The sequence below is a fragment of the Sphaerodactylus townsendi genome, linkage group LG04 (assembly GCF_021028975.2).
Source record: "Sphaerodactylus townsendi isolate TG3544 linkage group LG04, MPM_Stown_v2.3, whole genome shotgun sequence".
Lineage (NCBI taxonomy): Eukaryota > Metazoa > Chordata > Lepidosauria > Squamata > Sphaerodactylidae > Sphaerodactylus > Sphaerodactylus townsendi.
In genome coordinates, this window is record NC_059428.1 from 86,528,441 (window position 1) to 86,555,467 (window position 27,027).

The 27,027-nt window shown below is 40.4% G+C and overlaps 1 protein-coding gene across 4 annotated transcripts in view; it reads right to left on the reverse strand.

The window, feature by feature from the left end:
* Positions 1–27,027, reverse strand: part of FRMPD4 (FERM and PDZ domain containing 4) — a 263,554-nt gene that overhangs the window by 48,190 nt on the left and 188,337 nt on the right. For all 4 annotated transcript variants that reach the window (XM_048492800.1, XM_048492799.1, XM_048492802.1 and 1 more), the window contains exon 4: positions 25,842–25,944. In XM_048492800.1, the coding sequence (XP_048348757.1) occupies positions 25,842–25,944 (103 nt within the window). The remainder of the gene's footprint in view (positions 1–25,841; positions 25,945–27,027) is intronic.

Sequence of the window (27,027 nt, forward strand, 5' to 3'; positions counted from 1 at the left end):
GTGAGTAGATTGATAAAAGATAAATGTGATGACAGATTTTTTTTAACATCCCTCCTTTAGAGGAAAGTAACAGAAATATTTTTAGAAAGGCATGATAATTATAAAGTGTTGATAAAGAATTTAAAGCTATGAAACTTTTGGGCTTCTTACATTTTACAATAGAAACGTAGTTTGTAAGACCTTGTGTTGAAGCAATCAAAGTTAGTGTGGAAAGACTTTTCAGAACTGTTTTATATTAATAAAGTGTCTCAGAAGTGCATAGATAATTGAACATTTATTTGCTGTGCATAGCCTCTCGACATCAATATTGGTTTTATTAAATCGATGGGCTGTTTTTCTTTTTACTAGTTGGGGAAAGGTTAGTTGCCACTTGATTGTGATGAACTTGATTTTCTGTTGGCTCCCTAATTTCAAATGCAATTAACTGTCTGCTTTTGAGATTCATTGCTGGGCTGAATGAAGTGCATGAACTAATTTGCATGCCAGCACTGATCAGCAGGAAAAACAAAATAAATCACCACGCAGCATTAGTCTGCATGAATGGAAAGCAGTTATTCATAAACAGTCTAACTAAAGCAATTGGGGACTTTGTATAAGTGTCCCGACATTTGCCGCTCATATTACTTGTCTTAAAATGCTTTTTCGCTCTGCAGCCTATTCAGTCTGTTATAACAAACAGTAGTACACCATTCAATGGTAGCTTTATCCATTGCTTTATCACTGGATGAAGACAAGACTCTACAGAGTTCTTCTCGGTATTTCCCACTTCTCTCCAGCCACTTGGTGGGGAGTGGGAATATGTATTTGGCCTCTGCAGAAGTGGAGATGGAGATTTCCAGTGTGAAGAATGGGGACTGCCCTCATGTATGAAAGAAAATACCCAGTCTTAAGGATCATCAAATGTAGCACAATTGTAACAGTTTATCATGGGTTGTTCGACTACAGTGACCACACAATGATTCTCCAAAGTAGAAACTGCTGTAGGATTGAGTGACATAAAATCTTTTATCTGTTAATTGGCTATATAGGTTGTTAGGCATAGTCAAGTAGTGCCAACATTTTTCAAATTCCTGAAAAAGTATGATAGAACCAGCTGAAAGCCCTTATTTTATACATCTAATACAAATGTAGGCCTCCATGCTAAAGAAGCATCGATTCCTGTAAATGGTGCTGGCAGGCACCAAACCTAGGATGTTCAACAAGCTCGCGACTAGCAAGAGATTACCACCACCACTATGAAATCATAAAATATTAGGATAGCTCAAGAAGTCTTATCTCCCTCTGTTGATGCTTTCATGGCCTTTCTACTTATGTGGACTAACTCTGTGGATAGCTTGTAGAATCATCAATATATTTTGTACATTTCATCACAAATTTGAAGGTCAACAGAACAAATACATATCTAGCATAGATATGTATTTCTTAATATGTTATTTTTTCTTAACATGTTATTTGCCTAACTGACAATTAAAGAGTTCATCGTGATTTTTTAATTTTCTAAGAATTAATACACGATTACCACAGTACAATTTTGTGACTGAAAATTTTGTGAAGATCATGGGAATTCTGCTGTCTTCTACATGACCTTTGCATTGATTTCTATTGTATATTTGGCTTTCCAGCCTTTCATACAAATAATTAAAATGCAAGAAATGGAGAATATAAAAGCTATGAGAAGGATCAAATTGCAGAACATGAAAAAGGTCAAAGCAATATTACTAAGAATTTTCTGTCTTGGACTACATGAAGCATGAATCTTTTTAATAAAGAATTTGCCATTACTTTGACTGTGAACTTGCAGATGGAGAACTCCCAGCTTTCAGTTCATTTGTTACGGAAGGAAGGAAGGAAGGAAGGAAGGAAGGAAGGAAGGAAGGAAGGAAGGAAGGAAGGAAGGAAGGAAGGAAGGAAGGAAGGAAGGATTGGAAGACAATATACCTACAAAGAGTCAATCCATGAAACAGCTGGCCCTGAATCATATTCTCACAATGACATGCTTGTAAAACATGAGTGAAGAGGACCCAACAAAAAAGGGGGGTTGCTGAAATATAGCTGGCTGCTGGGGAGCAAATATTTAATCTTTATGAGACTCCCCCTCCCCCACAAAAGAGGAGAGGAGATAAACTGCAGGGCAAAAATAAGTTATTTAAGGGATTCCCTCTCACACAAATATCTTAAAACCTATGAGTACGAAGAGCATGAAAATAAAATTTATTTTCATGAGGATTTCCTACTATTTTACAAATGCAACTTTGAACTGCTATGAAGAGACACTCCAAATTTTACATAAACCCCTGTGAATAGCACAAAGCAAAACAACCCACTGCTTTCAAGCATTATATGAAAAGGTAAGGCCAAAGCAATGAATTATGTATTTAGAGATTATAGCAAACAAATGAATTTTAGTCTGCTATTCATTTGCTGACCTAGTTATCTTGAATTCTATGTTCTTCAACAATCTCCACAGAAAAAGAAAATTGGATACAAGGTGTAAAATCTCAGAGGTTAAGAAGCAGATTCCATATCCAATGAAACTATTTTGAAATTTTAAAATGTTATTCCTTGTAATGCTAGCTAATCCATTTCCCAGTGAACCAAAAATAATAAACTCCACAGCTTTCAAGCATTTATTATTCTCATGGCATAAATTTGCTCCAAAAATGGCAACTTGCACTTGGCAAAGGAGACAGGACAGTTAGACTTAAGAAAAGAAAGAAGCTCCAATATCTTAAAGCACAAGCTCCCTTCTGTGCTTGCCATTTGGCTTCTAATTTATTCAAATGATCCTGAACCATCACTTGCTTAGGAGAAGGATCCTAAACTCAACATTGGTTGCTAAAAGTTAATTTTGTAACAGTATATGCTCCCCCCCCCCTCTTTACAGTATTATTTGAGGCCCCTTCCGCACACGCAAAATAATGTGTTTTCAAACCACTTTCACAACTGTTTGCAAGTGGATTTTGCCATTCCGCACAGCTTCAAAGAGCAGTGAAAGCAGTTTGAAAGTGCATTATTCTGCATGTGCGGAATGAGCCTTAAATTTTTATTGGGGTGGATTTAACTCATCCAGGAAGAAAGCAACTTTCTAGAAGAAGAAAAATCCCTCCCAATCTCCCTTTCCAATTGTAGCCCCTTTCTGAAAAGTGATCCTACTTTTGATTGGAAGGAACTCTGAGGAAGAAACCCAGTATGACTCCTTAAAATCTGTGTGTATATACCATGGCACTTGAAGGAGGGTGAATGAACCCATTGGGTTCTTTCCTGGGTGCTCCTCCCAGCAGAAATTGCCGATTGCTCCACAGTAGGATTGCTAGCCCCCTAGTAGTTAATTCCCCACCAGCTGAAATTTCCTTATGAAGGGTGACGGGATAAAAATGGCTGTTGGCTCATGGCATGACATCACTTCTGGGAAATCCTGAGAGTGATATAGTTAGGCTAGGAATTGGTCAAAACTCTAGTTTTGACCAATTCCTAGGCTAGGAATTGGTCAAAACTCTATGTTACCCCGAAGGGCTCAGGGTGGTATACAACATAAAACATCATACATAAAATCATCATAAAATTATTACCATAAATACAATTAAAACCATAAATACAATTACATCTATGTCCTCTAGTAAGGTCTTTTGAAGGTGTCTCTGTCAGATAGGGCAGTAGTGTTTTGAGTGTCATGTATAGCTAGTGTGTATGAGGAATAGTTTCAAATACCAAGATATTGCTATCATAGAATTAGAAGCAGAATTGATTTTCACAGCTGTTGGCAAGCTGATCATGTCGTCTATGATTCACTATGCATATAATAAAAGTATACAAAATGGAAGGGAGATATATATTTCTAATCAGGGAGCAACTTTTGCTTTAATATATGCTGCAATGCACTTTCAGAAAGTACATTTCATGGTTTGTTGTGGATTCCATCAATAATATTGATCACTCTTACTTTTCAAAAACAATCAGCAGTCCACTATGAACTTGAAAAAATGTTTTTAGCCAAATGACAATGTTCTTCTTGAGTTCTTTCAAGTTCTAATCAGGGCTGAGAACAAACAATTGTGCCCAGTAAATTTTGTGTTTGGGTTTTTTTTAAACCTGGAAATTTTTGGTAAAGCTGAATTTATAGATTGGGGGGGGGGGTGTTAAAAACTGAAACCTGAAAAAATTTGAGTTCTCCCCACTGCTGCTTCTCAAGTCCATGTGGACCAGGGAACCAGCAAGTGGGACTGACAGAGCTTCAACTGAATGCTGGAGTCCAGCATTCAGTTGAAACTCTCTCCCTCCCACCCCCACCCTACTACCCAAGTCTGGCTTTGTGATTGATGGGGGAGGGATCAGTGGTGGGATTCAAAAATTTTAACAACAGGTTCCGATGGTGGTGGGGCCAACGGGACCAGGAGGGGAGTGACACGGTGGGGGCGTGGCCTGGGCGTTCTGGGGGCGGGGCATTCCAGAGCAGGGTGGGCAGTGCTGCGGCAGGGGCGCAGGGTCTGCGCGCCCCAGGTGCAGTTCCCCCTCACTCCGCCTCTGGATTTTTCTGTACCTCCCCTCCAGTACTGTTGTTGGTACTTTCACCAGTTTTCAAGCCCAGTGCCCTCCCTCATGAGGCAGAACTTAGCCTCTACAAAACTGAAAGTAGAAGGTCATATTTTCTTTTAACAGAGATGTATCTAGGGAAAATGGAGCCCGGGGACAAAATCTGAGTTTTGCGTCCCCACCCCCATCGGTGGCTGCCCTCTCCCACCATGACAAAACAATGATTTTTTTTGCCCCAGGTCATATCAAAGTCACAATCACATTATAGAACATGCCCCAACTCACAAATCTGAACACAGCAATGGGGCCGTGCCACACAGAAGAAATAAAATTTGTTGACAACATTTTCAAAATGCTTTCAAAATGTTTTATTACTGCCGTGAATACGTTTTATGGAATTATATCCAACACCCCCAATTGCCTCCCCCCCCAACATTGGAAACACAGCCCAGAGCCAGGGAGGGAGGGAGGACAGGGACAAATCTCAAGTCATGTTTTTCACAGTAGTTGCACACATTGAATTTTAATACTGACAATGCTCTTAGTCTTAACTTTCCCAGTCCCAGGCTCTAACTGCTTTTCCTAGTTCTACCTTAACTCTGCCCATCAACTGATACTCTTCAAGGCATACCTCATCACACACATTGCGTAAAAACACGCGATCTATTCTCCTTGTGGGTCCGTTGCAAAGAACTATCAAGACAATCTCTGCTTGGCATACGCAATCAAGGAACAAGCAGGAAACATGGAACGCGAAGATAGCCAAAACACTAAATTTTTTCAAAAGAGCTTATAGCGGTGATATGCGGAGTGCAAGCTTTTTTGAGTTAGGATCTGGGATACCCAAAGTAGCTTACGACATTATCCCCTTCTGACAGTGCCTGGTCCAGTTTCCATATCAGAGTGGGAATTCACACTTGGGTCTCCCAGATCCTAACCTACTTTCATCATACTGGCTTTCCTGGTAGTAATGCCTACGCGAAATTCCAGTCTACTTTTATTTAATGCATTTATTTTATACAGTTTAGCATGCCACCCTTCGCCATACTCCAGGCTTCAGGGAAGTTTCCAGTGTATAATAGAAACAATAAAATCCATCACATTAAATACTTATTTAAAGAAACACAGATGAACTAAAAAAAAAAAAAAACATCCATCTTAAATTCATTAAAAGCTCTAAACTTAATACATTTTGGCTTATCACTGTAACAGAATAATTCGCTTCTCAACTGGGTCAAAGGTGTGACCCTGTTTTTTAATACAAAAGGTAATGCAGCCTGCATTTGGCTGCTCTGTGCTATAATATTCAAGTGTGCAGAGGAACAGCTGGGTACAGAAGTCTGTTACAACCCCTACTCCCCAGCAAAACATGCTTCCCCAAACTGTACCTCGCAGCAACGGTAACAGGATGGTAACAGGAGAAAAATAAATCTCTCTAACAACACATAGTTCCTCTGCTCTTTCTATTTAAGATGGGACTCTTGTACCAGCCTTCCTTAGGGAAAAATAGACTGTTATGGTCATGCTAGGGAAGAACATATTGTTTATATATATTTCTTTCCATTGTGCAACAAAATAGCAAAGCTCAAGTTCACTGGCATTCATTTGCAAAAGAACTTCAGCTAAATCTGTCTAAGACTTTCATGGGTCTCTCTCGACATTCAACTGGTTGTTGTGGGTTTTCTGGACTGTGTGACCGTGGTCTAGTAGATCCTGTTCCTAATGTTTTGCGTGCATCTGCAGCTGGCATCTTCGAAGTGTATCCCATAGAGAAGTGTGTTGTGATACACCTCTGAAGATGCCAGCTGCAGATGCAGGTGAAACGTTTAGAACAAGATCTCCACTCAGACCACGGCCAAAACAGCCTGGAAAACCCACAGCAACCAATCTATTTATAATTCATGAACAGGAAAGGCTGCCCTTTGCTAATCCCATAACTTCCTCATATTCATAATTAATGATTAGATATGAAGTTTAATTATATTTAAGTTTATTTAAGATATGAAGTTTAATTATATTTTAACAACTCATTTAAAGGACAAGAAGCATGGCCAACAAAAATTAAACTTCCACATAGGGCTAAAATATTAGAATATAAACAGTAGTAATAAATAATACCTCAATGTATTATATTTGTATCCTTTGTTTTGAATCAGCATCTGGGCATGCTATGCAGAAACTTCCCCAGTAGAAATAAAATGGTGTCCTTCCCCAAACTTTTAAAATAAAGAAATGTCTTGCTTTAGCATAATACAGTAGTAATTCCACCCATCTGCAGATTAGCAACTCCAGTCTTCAATACACTTTTAGAATGAGACTTCTGAGATCGTTTTAGAACTCTGATTACCTCCCTTTAATTTATTAACATTAAAAGGAAAGGGTGTGTGTGCACTGAGATCTCCTTCCAGAACTTCCAACAAGTGATGGCTTTTATTAAAACGTAAGGTAATAGACAGAGTGTTGCTTTGCAAAAATCTGGGAGAAAAGAAAAATGTTCCCCACTCCGGCCTTCTGCGCCCACTTCCCCAAACAGGTTGTTTGAAATCCTGGAACACGGATTTCCCTGCATTGTTGCTCCCAAATGGAAGACCTGATGTGCCAGATCTGTGATCTGTTCCAGGTTTTGCCCTACCTTTGAAAATCTGGAGAGGACAAATTCACAAACTGAAAGTAAACTGGAGGTTGCAATGCATAGAAAGTCAGAAAAGGACTTCTGTGACTGCAGCATCTTTGGAACTAAGGATGAGTGGGGGAAAAGGCTGAGGAGAGGGAAAGGCTTACTTAAGGCTATAAGTAAAACTTAACCCTAACCTCCCCCCCCCCCACACACACACAGCAGCTCGCTGCGTGTGCCCTATGGGATCCAAGCCTGCCCTGCCTGGCTGTGCATGAGCAGCAAGCAGAGCCCCAGCCCCGATGTGGGTGGGTGGGGTGCTTCCTTCTAGATGCTGCTTGGACTCAGAGGCCACCGTGCCCATCCTCCTCCACCTCCTCCTCTGGGGTAGGTCCTCTGGCGCTGCTCTGCTTACCCTTCAGCAGTTTCCAGCCTGCCCCTCTGCCTGCCTCTCCTCTAACCCTGTGTACCTGGACTCCTCTCCCCTGGCAGCCAGCTGCTTCTCCCCTCTGCTTTGCTCAGGCTAGCTGTGGGCGGGGGAGGGACGGAGGCTGAAGAGAGACAGCCTGGTGGAAAGAGACTTAAGTTAGGGATCGTCTGCAAATTCCTATCTCGTTCTGAAACTAAAGTAAGTGTGTGAGGGGTGGGGGTGGGCACCGCAGGGTGGGGGTGGGATTGGGGGGTGCCATGGAGGGCAGGGGGGTGCCATGGAGGGCAGGGGGCCCCTGGGGATGATTTTGCATCCCCCACTTGATGAGTTTTGTTGCACCCAGAGACAGAGATTGCCCCCTTGTCCCTTATGGAGTTAATCATTAACAACCGGTTCTGCGAACTGAGAAAATTTTAACAACCGGTTCTACCGAACCGTCTGGAACCGGCTGAATCCCACCTCTGGGAGGGATGTTGCTCTCTTTAAGCAAAGGTCAAAAAAGCTGAAACCTTTTTTAGCACTAGGCTCATTCGGCTCTGCTTAATCGTAAGAACATAAGAAGAGCCCTGGTGTATCAAACAGTGGTCCATGTAGTCCAGCCACCTGTTTCATACAGCAGCCAATCAATAGCTGAGGAAAACTAACAAACAGGACCCAGAGGACAAGGCTTTCCTCTGATGTTTCCTCCTACAACTATGTTGAAGAACAGAGGTGAAGATAAGGAATAGTTTGATCAGTTTTCAGATAGCTCAAAATTCTTAGAAACTCATTGCCTCAACTAATTGTAAGATTGCAATGAAAATTACATTAAAAGTGATGGCATCTCATCTCTGAAAGGCCTAGTCTTGAGTATCTGTTAGACCAAAGACTGTAGCCACACTGGTCCAAATTAAACCACAATCCATGCAATACTTTTTATTAGGACCAGCTACAGGGATACAAAGATGCCTCTTTTAAGTGTCAAGCAAAAACCTTCCTTTCCCTTTCACCTCTATTCTTCAGCATAGTTGTAGGAGGAAATGTCAGAGGAAAGCCTCGGCCTCTGGGTGCTGTTTGTTAGTTTTCCTCAGCTATTGATTACTGGCTAATCTTTCAAAGTATTTCCAGTCTGTTCCATGCTATGTTATGATTATTTTCTTCAAGCTGCTGAAGTTTTAAGCTGTACTTACATTATGGCTTAAAACTTTCAATGCTGTTTTAAATATTTTGTATATGTTAACTTTTAGTTAATTTAATTAATATTTGGATGTTTTAATCTTGTTTGTCATGTTTTACTTGTAAGCTACCTTGAGCAGTTTTTAAGGAGAGGTGGCAAAGAAATAGTCAAAAATGAATAAACAATAAATAAATTAATAATGTTAAAAAGATACAGTCCAATCCACTCCAATCAATAAACCAAATGAGACAAGACAAGATTTTGGGTCTCAGAAGAGGAATAATTGACATTGCAATTCCTCAGTAGTATCATTCATTCATTACTTTTATTAGGCATGGGATAAAACAACAATCAGACTAACAATAACAACAATAAAAGGTTATTAGTTGATCAACAGGAGTGCACAGTTGTTGATAAAGCTGTTGCCAAAAACTTTGCTACATCTTCAGTTCTTTTAGTGCAGCTGTCATTCAAAAGCAGACGTAGCTTGTCTTGGTCAGAAGTGGAACGTTGAATTAATGTGAGGTTCAGTGTAGAGACTCCTGAGTTTTGTGTGGTGAGAACAATACAAGAGTACATGAGCAGTTGTTTCTACTTGGTTGGCTGAACATTGACAAGTTCTTGCTTGTAATGGGACCTGCCACGGAGAACTGCAGAGTGGAGGACATATAGATGAGCTTGCATAAAGAAGCGTCTGAGTAATGGGGATGAGAGATTTTTGAAGTAGGCCGGAAGGGATCCATCAGGTGGAAGAAGTCCATAGCTCAACAATGAGCAAGGCCTGTTAGTTTCAGACTGCAGTTTTTGTCTTTCCAGATCAAGTACTCTTGGTTTTAAGGTGCAAAAGGTACTGATCTCATCCGAGTTGGAAAAAAATTCCAGAGAAACTTAAGGTTGTGATATAATTTGTAATTTGTTGGTTTCATTTGGAGCGGTATGAATCTGTGAGCATGTGACGTTAATTTGCCTGGCCTTGCAATGTGATGGAGGTGCACCCAAAATTTCAAGGCTGATATCCAGACTCTCGTAGTCATAAGATTGAAACCCATTTCTAGGCATAGGCTGACATTTGCAACACAGTTGGGTAATCCAAGAAGGTTGCAAAAAACCTTGGACTGAATTCTTTCTAGGTCTTTAATCAGGCCGCCTACCCATACTGGGGCTCCATATAGCATCTTTGGAATTAATTTGGATTCGAAGATTTTAACTGCAGAAGGTATGTATTGACCTCCAGTAGCATCAAGAAAAACAAACTCCTTGTTGATGTCATCACTTTCAGCATTTCCCCTGTCTCATTCTAAACCACTGACTGCTGTTTGTTAAGGAATAGTGAGGGAAACTGAAGTTTGAGGCAGGGATAGACATCAGTCACATATCCCCTGTGTTCTCAGAATAAGCACTATTCTTTGCAGGGTTAGATTTTAAAAAATTAATACACAGTGAACTAAAACAGCCAGAATCCAAGATTTCAAGCTTTACTGGATTGTGGAGTATTTTGGTAATTCTATTTATCAGCTCAGAGGAACAAAAGGTGAGATTGTTCAGAAAAGATCAGGGATGGAGAAGATATTAGTCGTTGTTGCTTTTCTCAACCTCTCATCTGATTCTAACTGTTGATACTTTTGAAATGTTTGTGAAAGACCTTCTAAGGATCTGAAGAGAAAGGAAGAAATGATGTTGTGGAAAGTAGCTCTTCTTTCCTTGAGCGTGAGCACAGTGGATGGACAAGGAAAAGTTCCCCTGAACTTACAGTTTCTCAGCTCATTGCTGTTGCATGGATGGTCTCACATACAGAAGGAGAACATGAGATACTGAGTTGGTAGTTCAGTAGCTGGATCCTCTAACTTATGCAGGAGTCTACCGTGTACCTTGCAGCTGTTGACAAGTCTATGTAGGGACCACCAAACGCAGCACCCAGACATGAATCAAAGAACATGAAAGGCACTGCAGACTAATTCAGCCAGAAAAATCAGCAATAACAGAACACGTGCTAAACCAAGCTGGGCACAGAATATTATTTGAAAACACAGAAATTCTGGACCACTCTGACAACCATGATGTCGGACTACACAGAGAAGCCATTGAAATCCACAAACACGTGGACAACACATGAAAATGAACAAAATTTGGCTACCAGTACTGAACACACTAGAATCAAGACAGTGACTAATGAACACCACCCAGACAAGGATGTCTCCAGGCAGTAAGCAGCCAAAGGGCTAGTGAACACCACCCAGAACACCACCCACCACTCTAGGCAGTAAGCAATCAAAGGGATCAAAAGGCCAGGCTACTACAATGCAGATGCCCTCACTAACTGATTATGCTATCTTCATGGTTATTCACATGCTAAATGGGTGGATCCCACCCAACACATGCAAATCAAGCTTGCTAATTGCATCCTTTACACTTGTTAACAGGCAAATGGTTCTTTCTCCCACCCTGGACATTCCACAGGTATATATACCACTTGCTTTACTACCATCAGATCCTTTGAAGATGCCAGCCACAGATGCAGGCAAAACGTCAGGAGAAAATGCTACTGGAATATGGCCATACAACCCGGAAACCACACAACATCCCAGTAGCTGGATAGTTTACTGCCCAATCCACATGGGTGCGGGATGGAATGGCCATGGGAACAACACCGACGCATTTGCCCCCCTGCCAATGTAAGGGCTACCTATGCTGGTAGTGAGAGCAAAGGTGCCAGTGGGCAGGCACAGCAGAGCTGTGCAGCATCCAAAGCCTGGAAGAGGATGCCAGTATGGCTAGCCTTTCCACATTTTCATGTGTATGGCTAGCCTTTCCACATTTTCTTCCGATCGTATTAGCCTGCCAGAAGAATATGCAGTTGTGCAATCTGGTTAAAGAAGAAGGGTATTAAAGGAAGGTATTGTGTTATTAGGGAAATATGCTTGCATGTTCAGGCATTGTTCAGGTATTTTATCCCACTTTTATCCCCAGTGGGAGCCCAAGGAGAACTAAAAAAAATATACCATGGAGCTGATGCTGGATCCAATGAGATGGCTCAGTCAAAGTCTCGGACTACAAATTATGGGCAGAGTACCAAGAGCCCTATGACTCCTGTCCACCCATTCATGCCTAAAGGTTAGCATTTTTGGTCATTCCCTATCTTAAATACCTGTAAGAGGAAAGAAAATAGAAGCTCAGCGCAGATCTTATGCAGCTGGCAGAGATGTTTCCAACATTTCCCTCCCCTGCTAGAATAGCCTCTTGTCATATCCAAGCTTAAGTACCTGCAATAAGTACTTAACAAATGGTAGAAATGTTACCAAGAATTTCCTACCTTGTTTGCCCCATACATAGTGTTTCCCTAGCTATCAGCAGGAGTAGGTTGGATGGGGGATCTTACCAGGCTTAAAATTAGGTCAAGGCCTTGATGTCACCTGTGTGACATGTCAGCAGCAATAAGGGAGACACTGAAATTTGCACAAAAACTATGGTAGAAGCTATTTTTGCCAGAAAGTTTTGCCCAAATATCAGTGTTTGCTCTGTTATCACCTGCATGATGATTTCAATTGTAGAAGTTACATCATCACACCAGTGATGTAAAAGACTAGACTTTACTTTAAGCCAGGTAAGACCCTCACTTGACAACTAGATGGTACAGGGAAGGAGGGGACCAAAGCAGGGGATCCCCTGCCCCAAGCAGGGGTCCAGCAACTCTACCTATACAGCCTTACATGGGAAGACCCAAATTGACTATGATCACTAATGACCTTAAAATCAAGTTTAAAAAATGCTTCCCTGAACTAGACAATGCAGATAAATACATGCATATCTGGGAACAATCTATGCATCATTATCACTACATCTATGGAACTTCCTTGAGATTCAACAAAATCTTCAGAAGGAAGAGAAGTACTTTTGTTTGGGTTGTCTTTTAGAAATCATGGCTTAGTTATGGGTAAACTGTGAATGGCTGTTTGATTATAAAAAATATGGATCTGAATCCAAAGTCTTTAGGATGCAAAAGACTAGAAATGAAAAAAAAAATCATACAAATAGGGGATCCATTCAAAGACTGTTCTCTGCAGTCATAAATAACATTTTCCCAGTAGTGCATGTTTGTGTTTTGTGCTTCGTCCTTCTTGCTGCAGCCTGTTAGAATAATTCCACTGAAGGGCAGGCTATCCTCTGGAACAGCGAGAGCATGAAATGGTGGAGGGGGGAGGGGCAACTGCAGTTATTGGAGAGAATTGGCAAAATTGCTACCCTCTCCTTCCACTATCATAGAAAGAATTTGAATTTCAATCAGGGCACTTTGCTCCTTAAAAACTGCCCTCAAGACAGATCTTCTGCAAAGCAGGTCATTGAAATGGGCTGTATAGTTAACATTTTCCCATTTTCATTCGAAGGCAATTACCGCTGATTCTGGCTCCTCTGATTTGTCAGGACTGTGATTTCACGTCTGCTTTAAAATGCACGAGAATGTTAGCATGCAGAATTATTCTGTATTGGTCAAGTAATTTACCTGTTCTGGGGAGTACTACTACAATTTCTCTATTTTTTAAAAAAATTGAACGAAATAATTTAAAATGTCAAGTATTAAAAAGAATGCTGTCACTGGGAAGAAACAGAATAAACAGAATAAAGGCATATTTCCAAACCTTATGTTTTGACATACTCTAATAAGGTGAGATAAAAGACATCAGAGTGCATTGACTGAATAAAACAAGAAAGAATCTAGGAGCACCTAGAATGGGAAAATGAGATTTCTCAGACAGTTTCAAACACGATTTTTTTCCTTCTGTGTTACGGTTGTTGTTAAACTCCTGGGCAGACAGTTACTAGTGGCTCCGAAATATGAAGGTCAAATACATTATGATTATACATGGACAGAATCCAAGGAAGAAACAAAAGCTGGATGCAAATTTATTCAAGCACCATAATCCCGTGACTCCTTTTCTGTCTACTCTATAGTATGTGGGGCAATGCAAAAGCATTATTCGAAAAGTTAGGATTCCACCATTTAGGAAATTAAATAGATTATGGGGTAAAGTCTTTTGATTATATGAAAATAGTGTGCAATTAATTGGGCAGCAGATTTCTATAATCTGTGAATTATGCTTAACACAAGTATTAACATGAATGAAAAGTGATGTCTTAGAATTACTATTCCTCTTAACACAGAAGTGTAAATGCCTTTTGGAAAATTATGTTATGTATGTAACCATTTCCAAACCTAAAGAAGTGATCTTTCTTCAGGGTTTTTGCTTTAATCACCTTTTCCACATGACATCCCTAAAGAAAACATTTTTCTTTTTCGTTACACGGTATCTAAAAAGAAGATTTTTTTTTTAAAAAAAGATATAATTAAGCAGAGGTTCCTGATTTTGGCTATGTGAAAGATTTGTGCCTGGTAAGGGACTGGTTTTTCCTAACATTCAAACAGGAAGTCCTCACAAACTCATTGTCAATGAGCTTAGCAATAATTATTTGTACAGATGAGAAATAAGGGATCTCAGTGGACTGGCGAATCAATGCTGTCACTACAACCAAGCCACTACATCCGACAGTTACTCAGCAGTTGGCCTAGGCAGTTTATTATGGCATCAGCAACAACTGCCTTGTCCCAACCCTCTTTATGCCTACAACGCTTAATTTATCAAACTGGTCGCCATTTTGCACCCAGCTCTGAGGGCTTTGCCTGTTCTTAGTTTTCCAGCTACTACAAGCACAGTAGATTTTTCCCAATGGTATCATTTCCAGCAGCGGGGTGGAGACCTTTACATCACTGTATTCTTTGATGTTCAGCTTCTGAGGATTACTTACAACTGCTGACTCAAAATTTTTGGTTTAATTGTGCTCAAACAACTTGCGGAAAAGTATTGGCTGAAGGGACTAAGAGAGCAAAAGAGTTCAGAACTTGCAGCAAGAGGGGCAGGACCATTACAGTGCATATATCACCTTTAATAAGTACAGGATCAATATTATTTGGAAAAGGCGATGATTGCTACAAATATGCTCACAAAATCTGGCTTTACATAATCAGAACTGTACATAATGGACGCTGAAAACCATCCTGCAAGCTTTAATGCCTAGAATGACAGGAAGCCAAAATGGCTGTTCCACTTTATTAAATCGGGCATTCTGGGTCAGAACTCATGGGGAAATCTCATTTAATCCCCTTTCCCCCCTTTTCTCTTTCTCTCCCTCTCTCTCTTGCTTTCCATTTTTATCTCCTCCTGACAATACCTGCAACTTCCCCCACCTTCCTAGCTGCTCTTTTCTGTTTATACTTGCCAGCCTCTTTTCCTTTTTATTATTTTTATTCTTCCAGGAGAGGACTAGAGGGTAAATGATCCTCCTGGACAAGTGCCCCACCTCCACAAAGGAGAGAGAGAAGGAGGGACAGCCAGCCAGGCAGAACAGCTCAGATATACTCCTTCTGACACAAAATGGATGCCTCCTCAAAGTTTTGGGTATATATCTTCTTGGTTTCAAGCCTGGGAAGAAAGAAGTTGGCAGTTATGTATGTAACCATTTCCAAACCATTTCTTTTCATTAGCCTAAAGATTTGCCTGGCTTAAAAACAGGTCTAGCTAAACCTGATTGTGTCACCGGGTCACCCTAAGAGTTCTCACCCAGTATAATCCTGGTATACACAAGTTATTGATCCTAGTTACCTTCTCTTACTGTATCCAGCTATTTCCCCCATCTTAAGTAGAAATTGCTTACCTAGAGTAACAGGGGGCTGCTTTTCATAGTCTGGGTACAAGTTATTGATCCTAGTTACCTTCTCTTACTGTATCCAGCTATTTCCCCCATCTTAAGTAGAAATTGCTTACCTAGAGTAACAGGGGGCTGCTTTTCATAGTCTGGGCACAACTTAATAACTTGGAGAGGAGGCGGCTGAGGGGGGATATGATTGAAGTCTACAAAATTATGCATGGGGTAGAAAATGTTGACAGAGACATTTTTCTCTCTTTCTCACAATACTAGAACCAGGGGGCATTCATTGAAAATGCTGGGGGGAAGAATTAGGACTAATAAAAGGAAACACTTCTTCACACAACGTGTGATTGGTGTTTGGAATATGCTGCCACAGGAGGTGGTGATGGCCACTAACCTGGGATAGCTTTAAAAGGGGCTTGGACAGATTTATGGAGGGAGAAGCTCGCATTTATGGCTACCAATCTTGATCCTCTTTGATCTGAGGATTGCAAATGCCTTAACAGACCAGGGTGATCGGGAGCAACAGCCACAGAAGGCCATTGGCGCTTCACATCCTACACATGTGGGAGCTCCCCCAAAGGCACCTGGTGGGCCACTGCGAGTAGCAGAGAGCTGGACTAGATGGACTTTGGTCTGATCCAGCTGGCTTGTTCTTATGTTCTTATGTTCTTATGTTCCAAACACCAATCACACGTTGCGTGAAGAAGTGTTTCCTTTTATTAGTCCTAATTCTTCCCCCCAGCATTTTCAATGAGTGCCCCCTGGTTCTAGTATTGTGAGAAAGAGAAAAAAATTTCTCTCTGTCAACATTCTCTACCCCATGCATAATTTTATAGACTTCAATCATATCCCCCCTCAGACGTCTCCTCTCCAAACTAAAGAGTCCCAAACGCTGCAGCCTCTCCTCATAAGGAAGGTGCTCCAATCCTTCAATCATCCTTGTTGCCCTTCTCTGCACTTTTTCTATCTCTTCAATATCCTTTTTTTGAGATGCATGGCGTAATTCAGAACTGAACAACACAATGAGTACTCCAAGTGCAGTCGCACCACTGCTTTATATAAGGGCAAGACAATCCTTGCAGTTTTATTATCAACTCCTTTCCTAATTATCCCCAGCATAGAGTTTGCCTTTTTCACAGCTGCCATGCATTGAGTTGACATTCCCATAGAACTATCCACTAAGACGCCCAAATCCCTTTCCTGGTCTGTTACTGATAGCACTGACCCCTGTAGCATGTATGTGAAGTTTGGATTTTTTGCCCCTATGTGCATCACTTTACATTTAGCTACATTGAACTGCATTTGCCATTTCTTAGCCCACTCACCTAATTTATCAAGGTCTGCTTGGAGCTCTTCGCAATCCTTTGTGGTTCTTACCACCCTACATAATTTGGTAAATTATGTAGTTGCCAACACACAGGATGGGTTTCAACGGAGCAGAATTCCGCTTGAAAGGGGGGGAAGGGAAGAATTCTCAGCCCTGCACTTTCCTAAAGACTTCGACGTGGATCCCTTGTTTTAAAAATAATTTTTTAAACCAGCTGCGCGCGCACTGCGCATGCCCCGCCATGCCCTGATTGGACAGGAGGGTGCACATCACTAAGCAGTGGGAAAATGGAAACCCGGGGTAACCACCTGGGCTTCCCCACTGCCCTGCGCGTCATCCAAAGGGTGCTGTGCCGAACAGCATCAGAAATGACACGCGCTGAGGGGGCATGAGAGCGGCAGAGTCGGGGCGGCTGCGTTGTCACCGCCCCTGTAGTGGGGAATGCCGCTGGACCCCACGTTACTTGGCGAGAGTAGTGCGCAACAAATGGTGAGTGGGGAAATGGCCCTAGTTTCATTTTCTCTTCCTCCTACCTTTAACTTTTTGAATCTGTCTTTCTCCACCCTCTTCTGTACCAACACTTACACAGACGTGGAAACCCCAGCTATGGTGGTTGTTAGTGAGAGGTCTTCTTCCCATATAGACACAGTTGCACAATTTTCTTAAAGAAGCAGATACTGCTTCTGTGATTTTTGAGTTTCTCAAACCTTGCCTCCACAAGGCTAGCTTTGTTCCAACCAATGGGAAACAGCAGTTTTATAAAATCATTCTATCCACATAATACTTCAATGCATAATATAAATCCTTTAGTAGATTCCCAAAAAAACCCTTCCACCACATATGTTTATTTGTGGTGGTATTAGCCAGTTGTGGTGGTATTAGACAGTTGATAGTGAAGCTCAAAACAGAAAGCGAAAAAATGGGCCTCCATCTCAATATGAAGAAAACACACACATCATGATGACAGCTAGCATAGATCGGGCCCAAATTAGCATTGACAATAAGACATTGTGTGCGTCCAAGACTTCATCTTCCTAGGCTCAAAAATTGACTGTAATGGAGAAGTAACTCCTGAGATAAAGCGGAGAATAGCATTAGGACGTAGCGCAATGCTGAGCATGGATAAAATTTGGAAAAGCAGAGACATCAGCATCAAAACCAAGCACAGGCTAGTCCAAACCATCATCTTCCCCATAACCATGTATGGGTGTGAAAGCTGGACTATAAAGAAAGCTGACAGAAGAAGAACAGACGCTTTCGAGTTGTGGTGTTGGCGAAAACTACTTGCATATTGAGTCACCAAGGGTCGAGAACGACTGAATGGATAACATCATTATCATTAGCCTCTAGTTAAAATTTTGATAGAATTCTATTTAGCATTATAAACCATTAGATTTTACCATATCTTTGGAGAGCTTTATATGGCATGTGAACTCTACAGTGTCATTCCACCCCATATGATGAGATACTATGATATTAAACTTAGTAAATTTTTGGCAGGTTTTATAGGTTTCTGTAATAAATGTGAAAAGAAAAGGCATATTAAGGGAAACAAACTTTCCTTCCTGTTATCTTTAAGTTTGAAATAATTATTCTTTCTTCATTCTACATTCAGTAATTTATCCCTTCCATAGTTAAATTCAGCTATCCCTGTGAGCATCTGACAAATGCTGGGACACATGCTGCTTTCCGCCTTAAGCCAAATGGTGCGTAGCTCTTCACTTTCCTTTTTCTTTTGCACTAATTACCCTGTTTCCTGCCTTATTTCCTACATTAATTAGAAATTGGCTATTTTGGAAATTTAAGCTTTAACTTTAGGGTTACTGATTTTTTCCCCCTTTCAAAAATGATAATTATGCAAACATTTTGTTGGGAAGGAAAATTACATATTTAATGATAATTTTGTAAACTAAGGCTTCTTAAAGAGAGCAGCAGTGGTGTAGTGGTTAAGAGCAGGTGCACTCTAATCTACTCTGCCGCTTGAGCTGTGGAGACTTATCTGGGAAATTCAGATTAGCCTGTTCACTCCAACACAAGCCAGCTGGGTGACCTTGGGCTAGTCACAGTTCTTCTGATCTCTCTCAGCCCCACCTACTTCACAAGGTGTTTGCTGAGGGGTGGGGGGAAGGGAAAGGACATTGTCAGTCCCTTTGAGTCTCCTTACAGGAGCGAAAAAGGGGATATAAATCCAATTCTTCTTCTTATAATATAATAGTCCACCTCAGGCATTTGGGAGTGTGCAAGGGCAGTTCAGGTTTCCTAAAACTATTATGTTATGCCATTCTTTCTCCCTGTCCATTTTAGCTCCTCTCTGCAAGTCACAAGAGCCAAGTAATGAATTTCTGGCCATTTTCAATGTAAGAACTGGGAACGAGAGAGAAGGCAGAACTGTGTGCCGTCTTTCATAATCCCATCACCAGAGGTGGGATCACAGGTTCCCGAGAGTAGGTTACTAATTATTTGTGTGTGCTGAGAGGGGGCTACTAATTGGTGATTTTGCCACATGATTTTTGCCTTATTTATGCCCCTCCTCTCAGCAGTAGCGCGCAGAACTTGAAGCAGTCTAGCAGGAGGTGCACCGGCATGCGTGGCAGCCTGCGCCTGCGTGCATTTGTTTCCTGCCCAAGGACCGGCGCAGCGGCTGCGTTCTTGCCACAGCCCCTCTCAGGAATGCCCCACCCACGGAATGCCCGGCCATGCCCCCGTCATGCCCCGCCCAGCCCCATTGGCACTATGCCAGTTTGAATTCCACCACCATGGGAACCTGTTTCTAAATTTTTTGGATCCCACCACTGCCCATCACACTTACCCAAGATAACAGCAAGCCTTACCATGCCCCAGCCCTCAGAACATTATTTCAGTTATTAATGACAGTGTGGTTAATACAAAGAATCTGGTTGCCCGTAGGGTTGCTAACTCAGGTTGTGAAATTCCTGAAGTTTTAGGGGTAAAGGCTGGGGGGGGGAGTACAGAGTTTGAGAAGAGGAGGGAGCTCAGCATGATACAATGCCATAGAGTCAGCCAATGCCATAGAGTCAGCTGAGCCAAACTGTGCCCGGTGCGCATTCTATATTCCCCCCGTGGCGCCCCCCCTTCCCACACTTACTTTAGTTCCTTTCCTTTTTCTTGAACTTTTTCAGGCTGCAAATGGCCTGTTCACAGTAAAAATGGCCTGATGGGAACTATACTTCCCAGGTCTCCTGGGAACTGTAGTTCCTCAGGCCGTTTTTACTGCGAACAGACCTTTTGCAGCCTGAAAAAGTTCAAGAAAAAAGAAAGGAACTAAAGTAAGTGTGGGAAGGGGAGTGTGGGATGCTGCAGGAAGGGGGGCACTGTGTAAGGGCGGGGGAAAGGGGGAAGGGCCTGGACCTTCTTCCTCATTACTTTTGGCCACTCCCATGACGCATCTAGCATTTATTTATTTACTTAAAACATTTCTAGACCACTATTCCATCCAATAGTATTCCCAACTCAGAAAATATAAACCATTCCAACATTAAAACATCATGGCATTAAAACAGCATTAAAATATAAGTTATAAAAAGTATTTCAACAATTTAATAAAACAGATACACATAACAATGCAATCAAAGAGGAAGGCCATTAACAGTTAATGGGAGAAGACCAAACCAAAAAAGTGTTCACCCACTGGCAGAAGACAACAATAGAGCAATTCAGCCAAATCTCCTTGGACAAGAGTACTTAATGGGTCAAATCTTGGCAGGTGGCACCATGAATCCAACTAAGCCAAAGCCACCCTCTGTTCTTACCAGGGCCATAGCTACAGAAAATGGCACCCAGGGAAAAGGAAAATGCACTCTCCCAAACATTTAAATACGCATTCATATTTTATTACTTGTCCCCCGGAGACCATAATATGATCAGGAAGACAACCATTTTGCTCTTCAATAGCTACAAAATAGCAATATAAAGAAAATGTAACCAATTATTATCTTCATATGTTGAATTTGTACCTGGAACACAATCAATGTAAACCCAGAAACCCCAAAAACTTTACAGGGTTGCCAAGTCAGCTGCGATTTGATGGCAAAAAAAAAGGACCTGGCAGTTTTCTATTGTGTGTAAAGGTGTACACACATATACATATATAGGGCTATCAAATTTCTATCAGGGGTGGCCAGTATTTTTGTTGAAACCATCTGGCAACCCTACTTTTGGGGCTAACGTATTTCTGCTTTCAAGTTACTATTTGATATCCAGGTTTAATTAAGAATTTTAAGAATGTATTTATGTAATCCATTTTACTTTCCCAACTCCAGGTTGGAAAATTCCTTGAAATTTTGGGGGTGGAGCTTGGGGAGGGTGAGGTTTGCTGAATGGATCATTTCTTCATCATTGGTGGTCCTGTCCAGTAGTAAAGATTTTGTGGGGACAAATGGCCAAAATGTAACCATTAAGGCTGAAGCTGAGGTGGTGAATTTCTCCTCTCTGGCAGTCTTCAAGCTGCAGCTGAATGAACACTTGTTAGGGGTGCTCTAGGCAGATCCTGGTTTAAGCAAGGGTTTGTACTAGATGTCCTGTATGATCCCCTCCAATTCTATGATTCTATATTTCTAAGTTGTCAAGTGACCCAAAATGTGCTTTATGAAGCATGGTGCCCAGAAAGCTGGAACCAGAGAGAAAGAAAGTGGCGAGAAACCCACCAGATGAACTCTGGCACAAAATTGGAAAAAAACAATAAGCTTTCTGATTGAAATGTTTGGTTTGATCAAGCATGGTGAATTTTGCTAATGAACATGGTGGCTGAAATTATGTGAAGAGCAGAGGAAAAATCAAGAAGAATATGATAAAAGTTGGCAACAGTTCATTATTTCTTGGAATAGAATTCAGCCAGAACACAATGTGAAGGACAAGATCTTGAGATGTATTTAAAATGTACTAGAAATGGCATTGAATTATACTCACAGTTAAGATACATTTATGTATCATATTCTATTTGACCATTTATGAGCATTACAAATGTGAAACTGAATAAAATTTAAAGATCTCATAAAGAACACACTGCATCATTCCTTAATGTCAGCTGTTAAAATGAGAAAAGCATGAAATTGTTCAAGAAACCTAAACATAATATGACATGGCTAGTATTATAGAAAACTCAGAAATGTGTATATCTCATTGTGCCAGTTGAAAGACTTTACAAAGCTGGTCACCACAAGGATTAAAACACAGAAAATCAGCAATGATAAATGTAATGGGATGTAGAAAATGTTTCCACCAAAGGAGCCCCCTTCTTCAGCATCCTGTCTATGCATAAAAAACAGAAAGAAGCTATCCTCAGTGTTAACACTGCAATCCACTGCCATCCCAAAAATGGATCTCTAGTTGCTTGCTCTTCCAGTTTTTACTGAGTTTTGAAGCTGTGATTCTTTGGACACAAACCACCAGCACTTTCAGAACAGGATCTCTCACATATTCTCTCATCCTAGTTCTGTGCAGACATCACAAACAACTCTGCTCATAATCACAGTTTGTGGGGTAAAAAAAAATTCCAGTGTATGCAGGTGGCTGTATTCAGTCATCACAGCAACAGCTAGTGATTAATGCAACTATCCTCTTCAAACACCAACCAAAATAGTGAGCATCACTATATCCTGCAGCAATGAATTCTACAAGTCAATTACTTTTGTGAATTCAGAAGTAGTTCCTCCAGAGCTCCATCTGTACATTCCTCGGATAATAAGGGTCTAGTTATAATAAGGGTCTAGTCAATTAAGGAGCATGCTTGAAGGCAACGGGAATTACAATTATTTTAAAAACTGCATGTGTAAAAAGTATCTCTTAGGTTTGCTAGCTTAATCTGTATGACATGATTTCTTTTAAAAATTCACAGAATCATACCTCACTGCATGGGACTGAACTAGCTGACCTAAAAATCTCTCTGATTCTATAACTTTTTTTGTACTGTGTAATTTCTAGTCTGTTCAGCATGAAATAGATGGCCTATTTTAAATAACAGAGAAGTCTGCTATGCCATGTGGTGATATAAAAGCTCTCCCTGCATGCATGGGCATTAATTCCAAACTATGCTGTGATTAACTTTAAGGCACCAGAACATGTATCACAAGTACAAGAGAGAAAAAATCAGCAGCAGCTGCTATACAGCAACACAGCCAGTTCTTTAAATAGACCTCAGCTGTTTAGTATGCTCTCCTTTGGTATTTTAATGATATAGTAAATTTCAGCTCTTTTTTTTTTTTTTGGAGCTCCTTTCCAGATTTAATAACTTTGCTTTAACGGTTTTCCTCCCTCCTCTAAGCACCAGCTGATGTTACAAATACTATAACCAAGCTCTTCGTTTTTTATAAAGTGGTTTTGAGCGTCTTTGTCTGCCAAGGAGGAAAAAAAAGTTCAGCAAAAAAGGAAAGCATTTCAAAAAGCCGGAAATAATGAGACCTTACATATTGCAGCTGCAAACTATACTGTAGTTCAACCTGAGCCACTGAGTTTAGGGGGCTATTGGAATGCTAATTAAGTGCTGCCTGTGCAGCATGAATCCTGCAAAATGAGCCTGCTTGTCAGTTCAGATTTTTCAGCATATGAATCTCACATGAACCTTCCTGCCTTTAAGATTGCCAGCGGAGGCCAATTCATGGGCCATTCCAACTCCAGAGGCATGGGGTGAGTGGAAGTTGCAAACCAAAACCAAAACTTTTTAGATGCAGGCCTTTCATCTCTGGCAGCAGGCTCTAGAGCTTTCTTCTGACTGCAGAAGGGCAAATTCTGTGGACAGAATGAGAAGTAATTTCCAAACATTCTTGGAGCAGACAGCCATCTCACATCCAGAGAGTCCCCGACTTCTAGGAGAATCATTTTGGGGAAGAGCAGTGGAATGGAGAAAGCAAAAAAGATCTATTTCATGTGTGGAGATCTGTTCACAATCATTTGGCTCACAGTCCTCAGCCCCAAGTTTGTCTAGGTTAAAATGACTTAAGAGTTTTGTCCTTTTTTCACAAGTTATTTTAAGCAGGGGTGCCTGTTTTCTTTCTCTTTTCATTGCAATACTGTTTTTTTTAATTGATAAGGGGTTTTAAATGATGCAGCATAGCAAAAACTAGACTTAGCTTCAAATAATCAAATCATAGTATCAAAAAGTTGCAAGAGGCCTAAAGACCATCTAGTCCAACCCCCTGCATAATGCAGAGTGTCCTAAAACATCCCTGACAAATAATCATCCAATCTCTGCCAAAATACCTCAAAGGGAGAACTCACAACATCCCTGAGTAACTGATTCTACCACTCAACTGTTAAAAACATTTTCCTAACATCCCATGGATATCTCTCCACCCATAGTTTAAACCCATTATTGTCCTCCAAAACCAGCTGATATATTGTCCTACCCTCACCTAAATGAGTGCTCTTCAGTTGGCTTTTATTATGTCTTTGTGCTGATTTTTAGTTGTCTTTGTGCTGATTTTTATTCTGCTTCAGGACCATGGACTGTAAATCAGATAAAATAAAATGAGAGAGCTAAATCAATGATTGATAAAAGAAACCTGACACTATAAAAGAACCACAAATTTAGATACCACAGATGATGGATTTTTGCAAGTAAAGAAAAGACAAAATTATAAAGATCACGTCTGAACATGTATCAAATTATGACAAAGCATGATTTCTGCATATGAAGAAACACCAGAACTAAGTTTGACCCTGGTTTAAGTTGCTTTACCACACAAGTACAATGAATTACTATTTGCCATAGTGTGCTGAATGTACAGTGTTTTCTTTAATCATTCCAGATGTCCCCACTAAAATGATAGTAAGCTCTTTATGTGGAATGAAGTGTTATGTAACTCTAATACAGCTCACTGAAATTCTTTAAAGTCAACTGCTGACAAACCCCACAGGCAGACAGATATAGAAATTAAAGGATGGAGTTCTGCATCAAGCTCACCTCTAGCAGAGTATTCTTCTTCCCAAGCATTCAAGTTAGGATTCTATGTACAGATTCAGTTTGTGACTGCCTCACTAAACTGGTATTCAAGGAGTGCGTACAGATTTAGCCCATAAAACACATGGCTAATTCACAAGTTTAGGAAGATGTAATTTTGCATAGAAACATTCCGGTCAGCTCCCTGAATTAGCCTGCCAGAAGGTATAACAGTACAGCAGGGTGGCATATGGTCCCTGCAATTTTGCAGTGTAAGTGAAGAGTCCTGCCACAGCATTCAAATGTCATTCATGCATTCAAATGCCTCAGAATCTCTGCTTTCATTTTTGTGTCTGTAGAAAATGTGAATGAAGAAAAAAAGAAGGCAAAGTATAGATTCTAATAAACTGGAAGCTGTCATTCCCCCTTTTTACAATGTAATAATCTTTGGACCCTTTAAATCTCCATTTGCCATGTATTCTTCCTTATAATCCTTCAGTCTTTACTAAGAAGATTCCAATAAAGGAGGTACTTATAGTCAGTTATTAATTTTAAACTTGTCACCTGTCAAGAGTTTTTACCAGTAATTTTTTTCAGGCTGACAGCTTTTTTTGTCTGCTACAGTCAGCCTGTTAACCTACATAAAACTCCTGCTTGTCATAATGGGCACTCTCAAGAAAGGGAAGAAAGACATGCCAAATTCATTATCCTGTTGATCTCTTCTAACCCCTCCACATGTTCCCTTGATTCTATCCTGTTGACTTTTGGTCGTCTTCTTCCTTGCCATTACTTCTCTTCTCCATTACATAATCAACCTTTCTCTCTTCTGCCTCCTTCCACATGGCATTCAAAGGACAGATTCCCTAATTCTCAACAAACTTTCTCGGGACATATCCTTCCTCTTCAACTGCCACATGATTTCCTGCCTAAACTTTGCCTCCTAGAAAGTGTTTCTTTATCCTACTGTCTTGACTTTCTCTCTTTTAACATTGTACAATCTGGCCTGTATTATCTACCGTTTAATGAAAGTGCCAAAATTAGTGATGGCCAGACCCACAGGTTTCCATTCAATGGTTGAAATGATGTGTTTATTAAGATGCTAAATGGTTTGGGTTTCTTTTTTATTGAACACCAAGTGACAGAGCAAGTCAAGTCTCTAAATAAAATTTAAAATGAAACATGAACTACCTAACAAGGTCGATGACTCTCTCCCTTGGAGCAGTGTTCACTGGCTCATCATTGATCATGATGATCTGGTCTCCTGGGATAAGTTTTCCTTCAGAGGGTCCCCCTGTTGAAATATGACACAGATTATACATATATAGGCAGCCTTCTCATTATGTATAGCAAAGAGATTAGTTACATTCTAGAGATGTGTACATTTTTTTCAATTAGGTCATGCTTATTAGATAGCTAAGAATTCAACACAATCAGTGGGCAAGAAATAACAACAGCACTTCTCCACTGCTGATCCCACTGTGGTATATATGTACAGTCTGGGATTTTTTTTAGCAAGTAAAGCTATGGAATATAAACAAAAGGTTTTTTTTTTAAGTTTCAGTTTCTGATTTCAGATTTTCTATTGTGGTGAAATTTGAATCTTGTCTTCATTTTCCCAAGCATACAACTTGAAATGCAACTATATATAAGTTTTATCTAACCATAAAAATCCTACTTTTCAATGTCCTTCTAGATACTTTTGCTTGAGTCTGAACACTGAGGTATTTCAACCTTCAGATATTTTCACTGGGCACTCTGTACACAACCAGTGGTTCTCTTTGACTGTTATTAGTCCTTAATGGCCAGTGTGAAGGGGAAGGCAGCTGGTAGAGCCCTCCCCACAAACAGAACTATAGTTCATGAACTTAGACAAAATGAAGATCAGCAAGGGAGAATGCCTGCAACAGCTAAAACTGTTGCTGAGCTACTTTTACAATTATTTGATGTTTTATTGCTGTTTATTTTAGGATATTACCTATCATTTAAATAAGTTAACTTCTTTCAATATTGGAAAAACATCCTTTAATGTGAAAGAAAGAAAGAAAGAAAGAAAGAAAGAAAGAAAGAAAGAAAGAAAGAAAGAAAGAAAGAAAGAAAGAAAGAAAGAAAGAAAGAAAGAAAGAAAGAAAGAAAGAAAGAAAGAAAGAAAGAAAGAAAGAAAGAAAGAAAGAAAGAAAGAAAGAAACTGAAATTCTTACCTAGAAAGTCACAAGAATATTTTCAACAATGGGTGTCCCAAACTCTGGGTTTTGGAGCAAACTTAGTGGGAGGCAAGGCCTCTCAACTTAATGAGAATCTGATCTAAAATTAATGTTATTACTCCTGAGACAGAGGAAGAACCTAAGGGAACACCTCATCTTTATTCATGCAATTG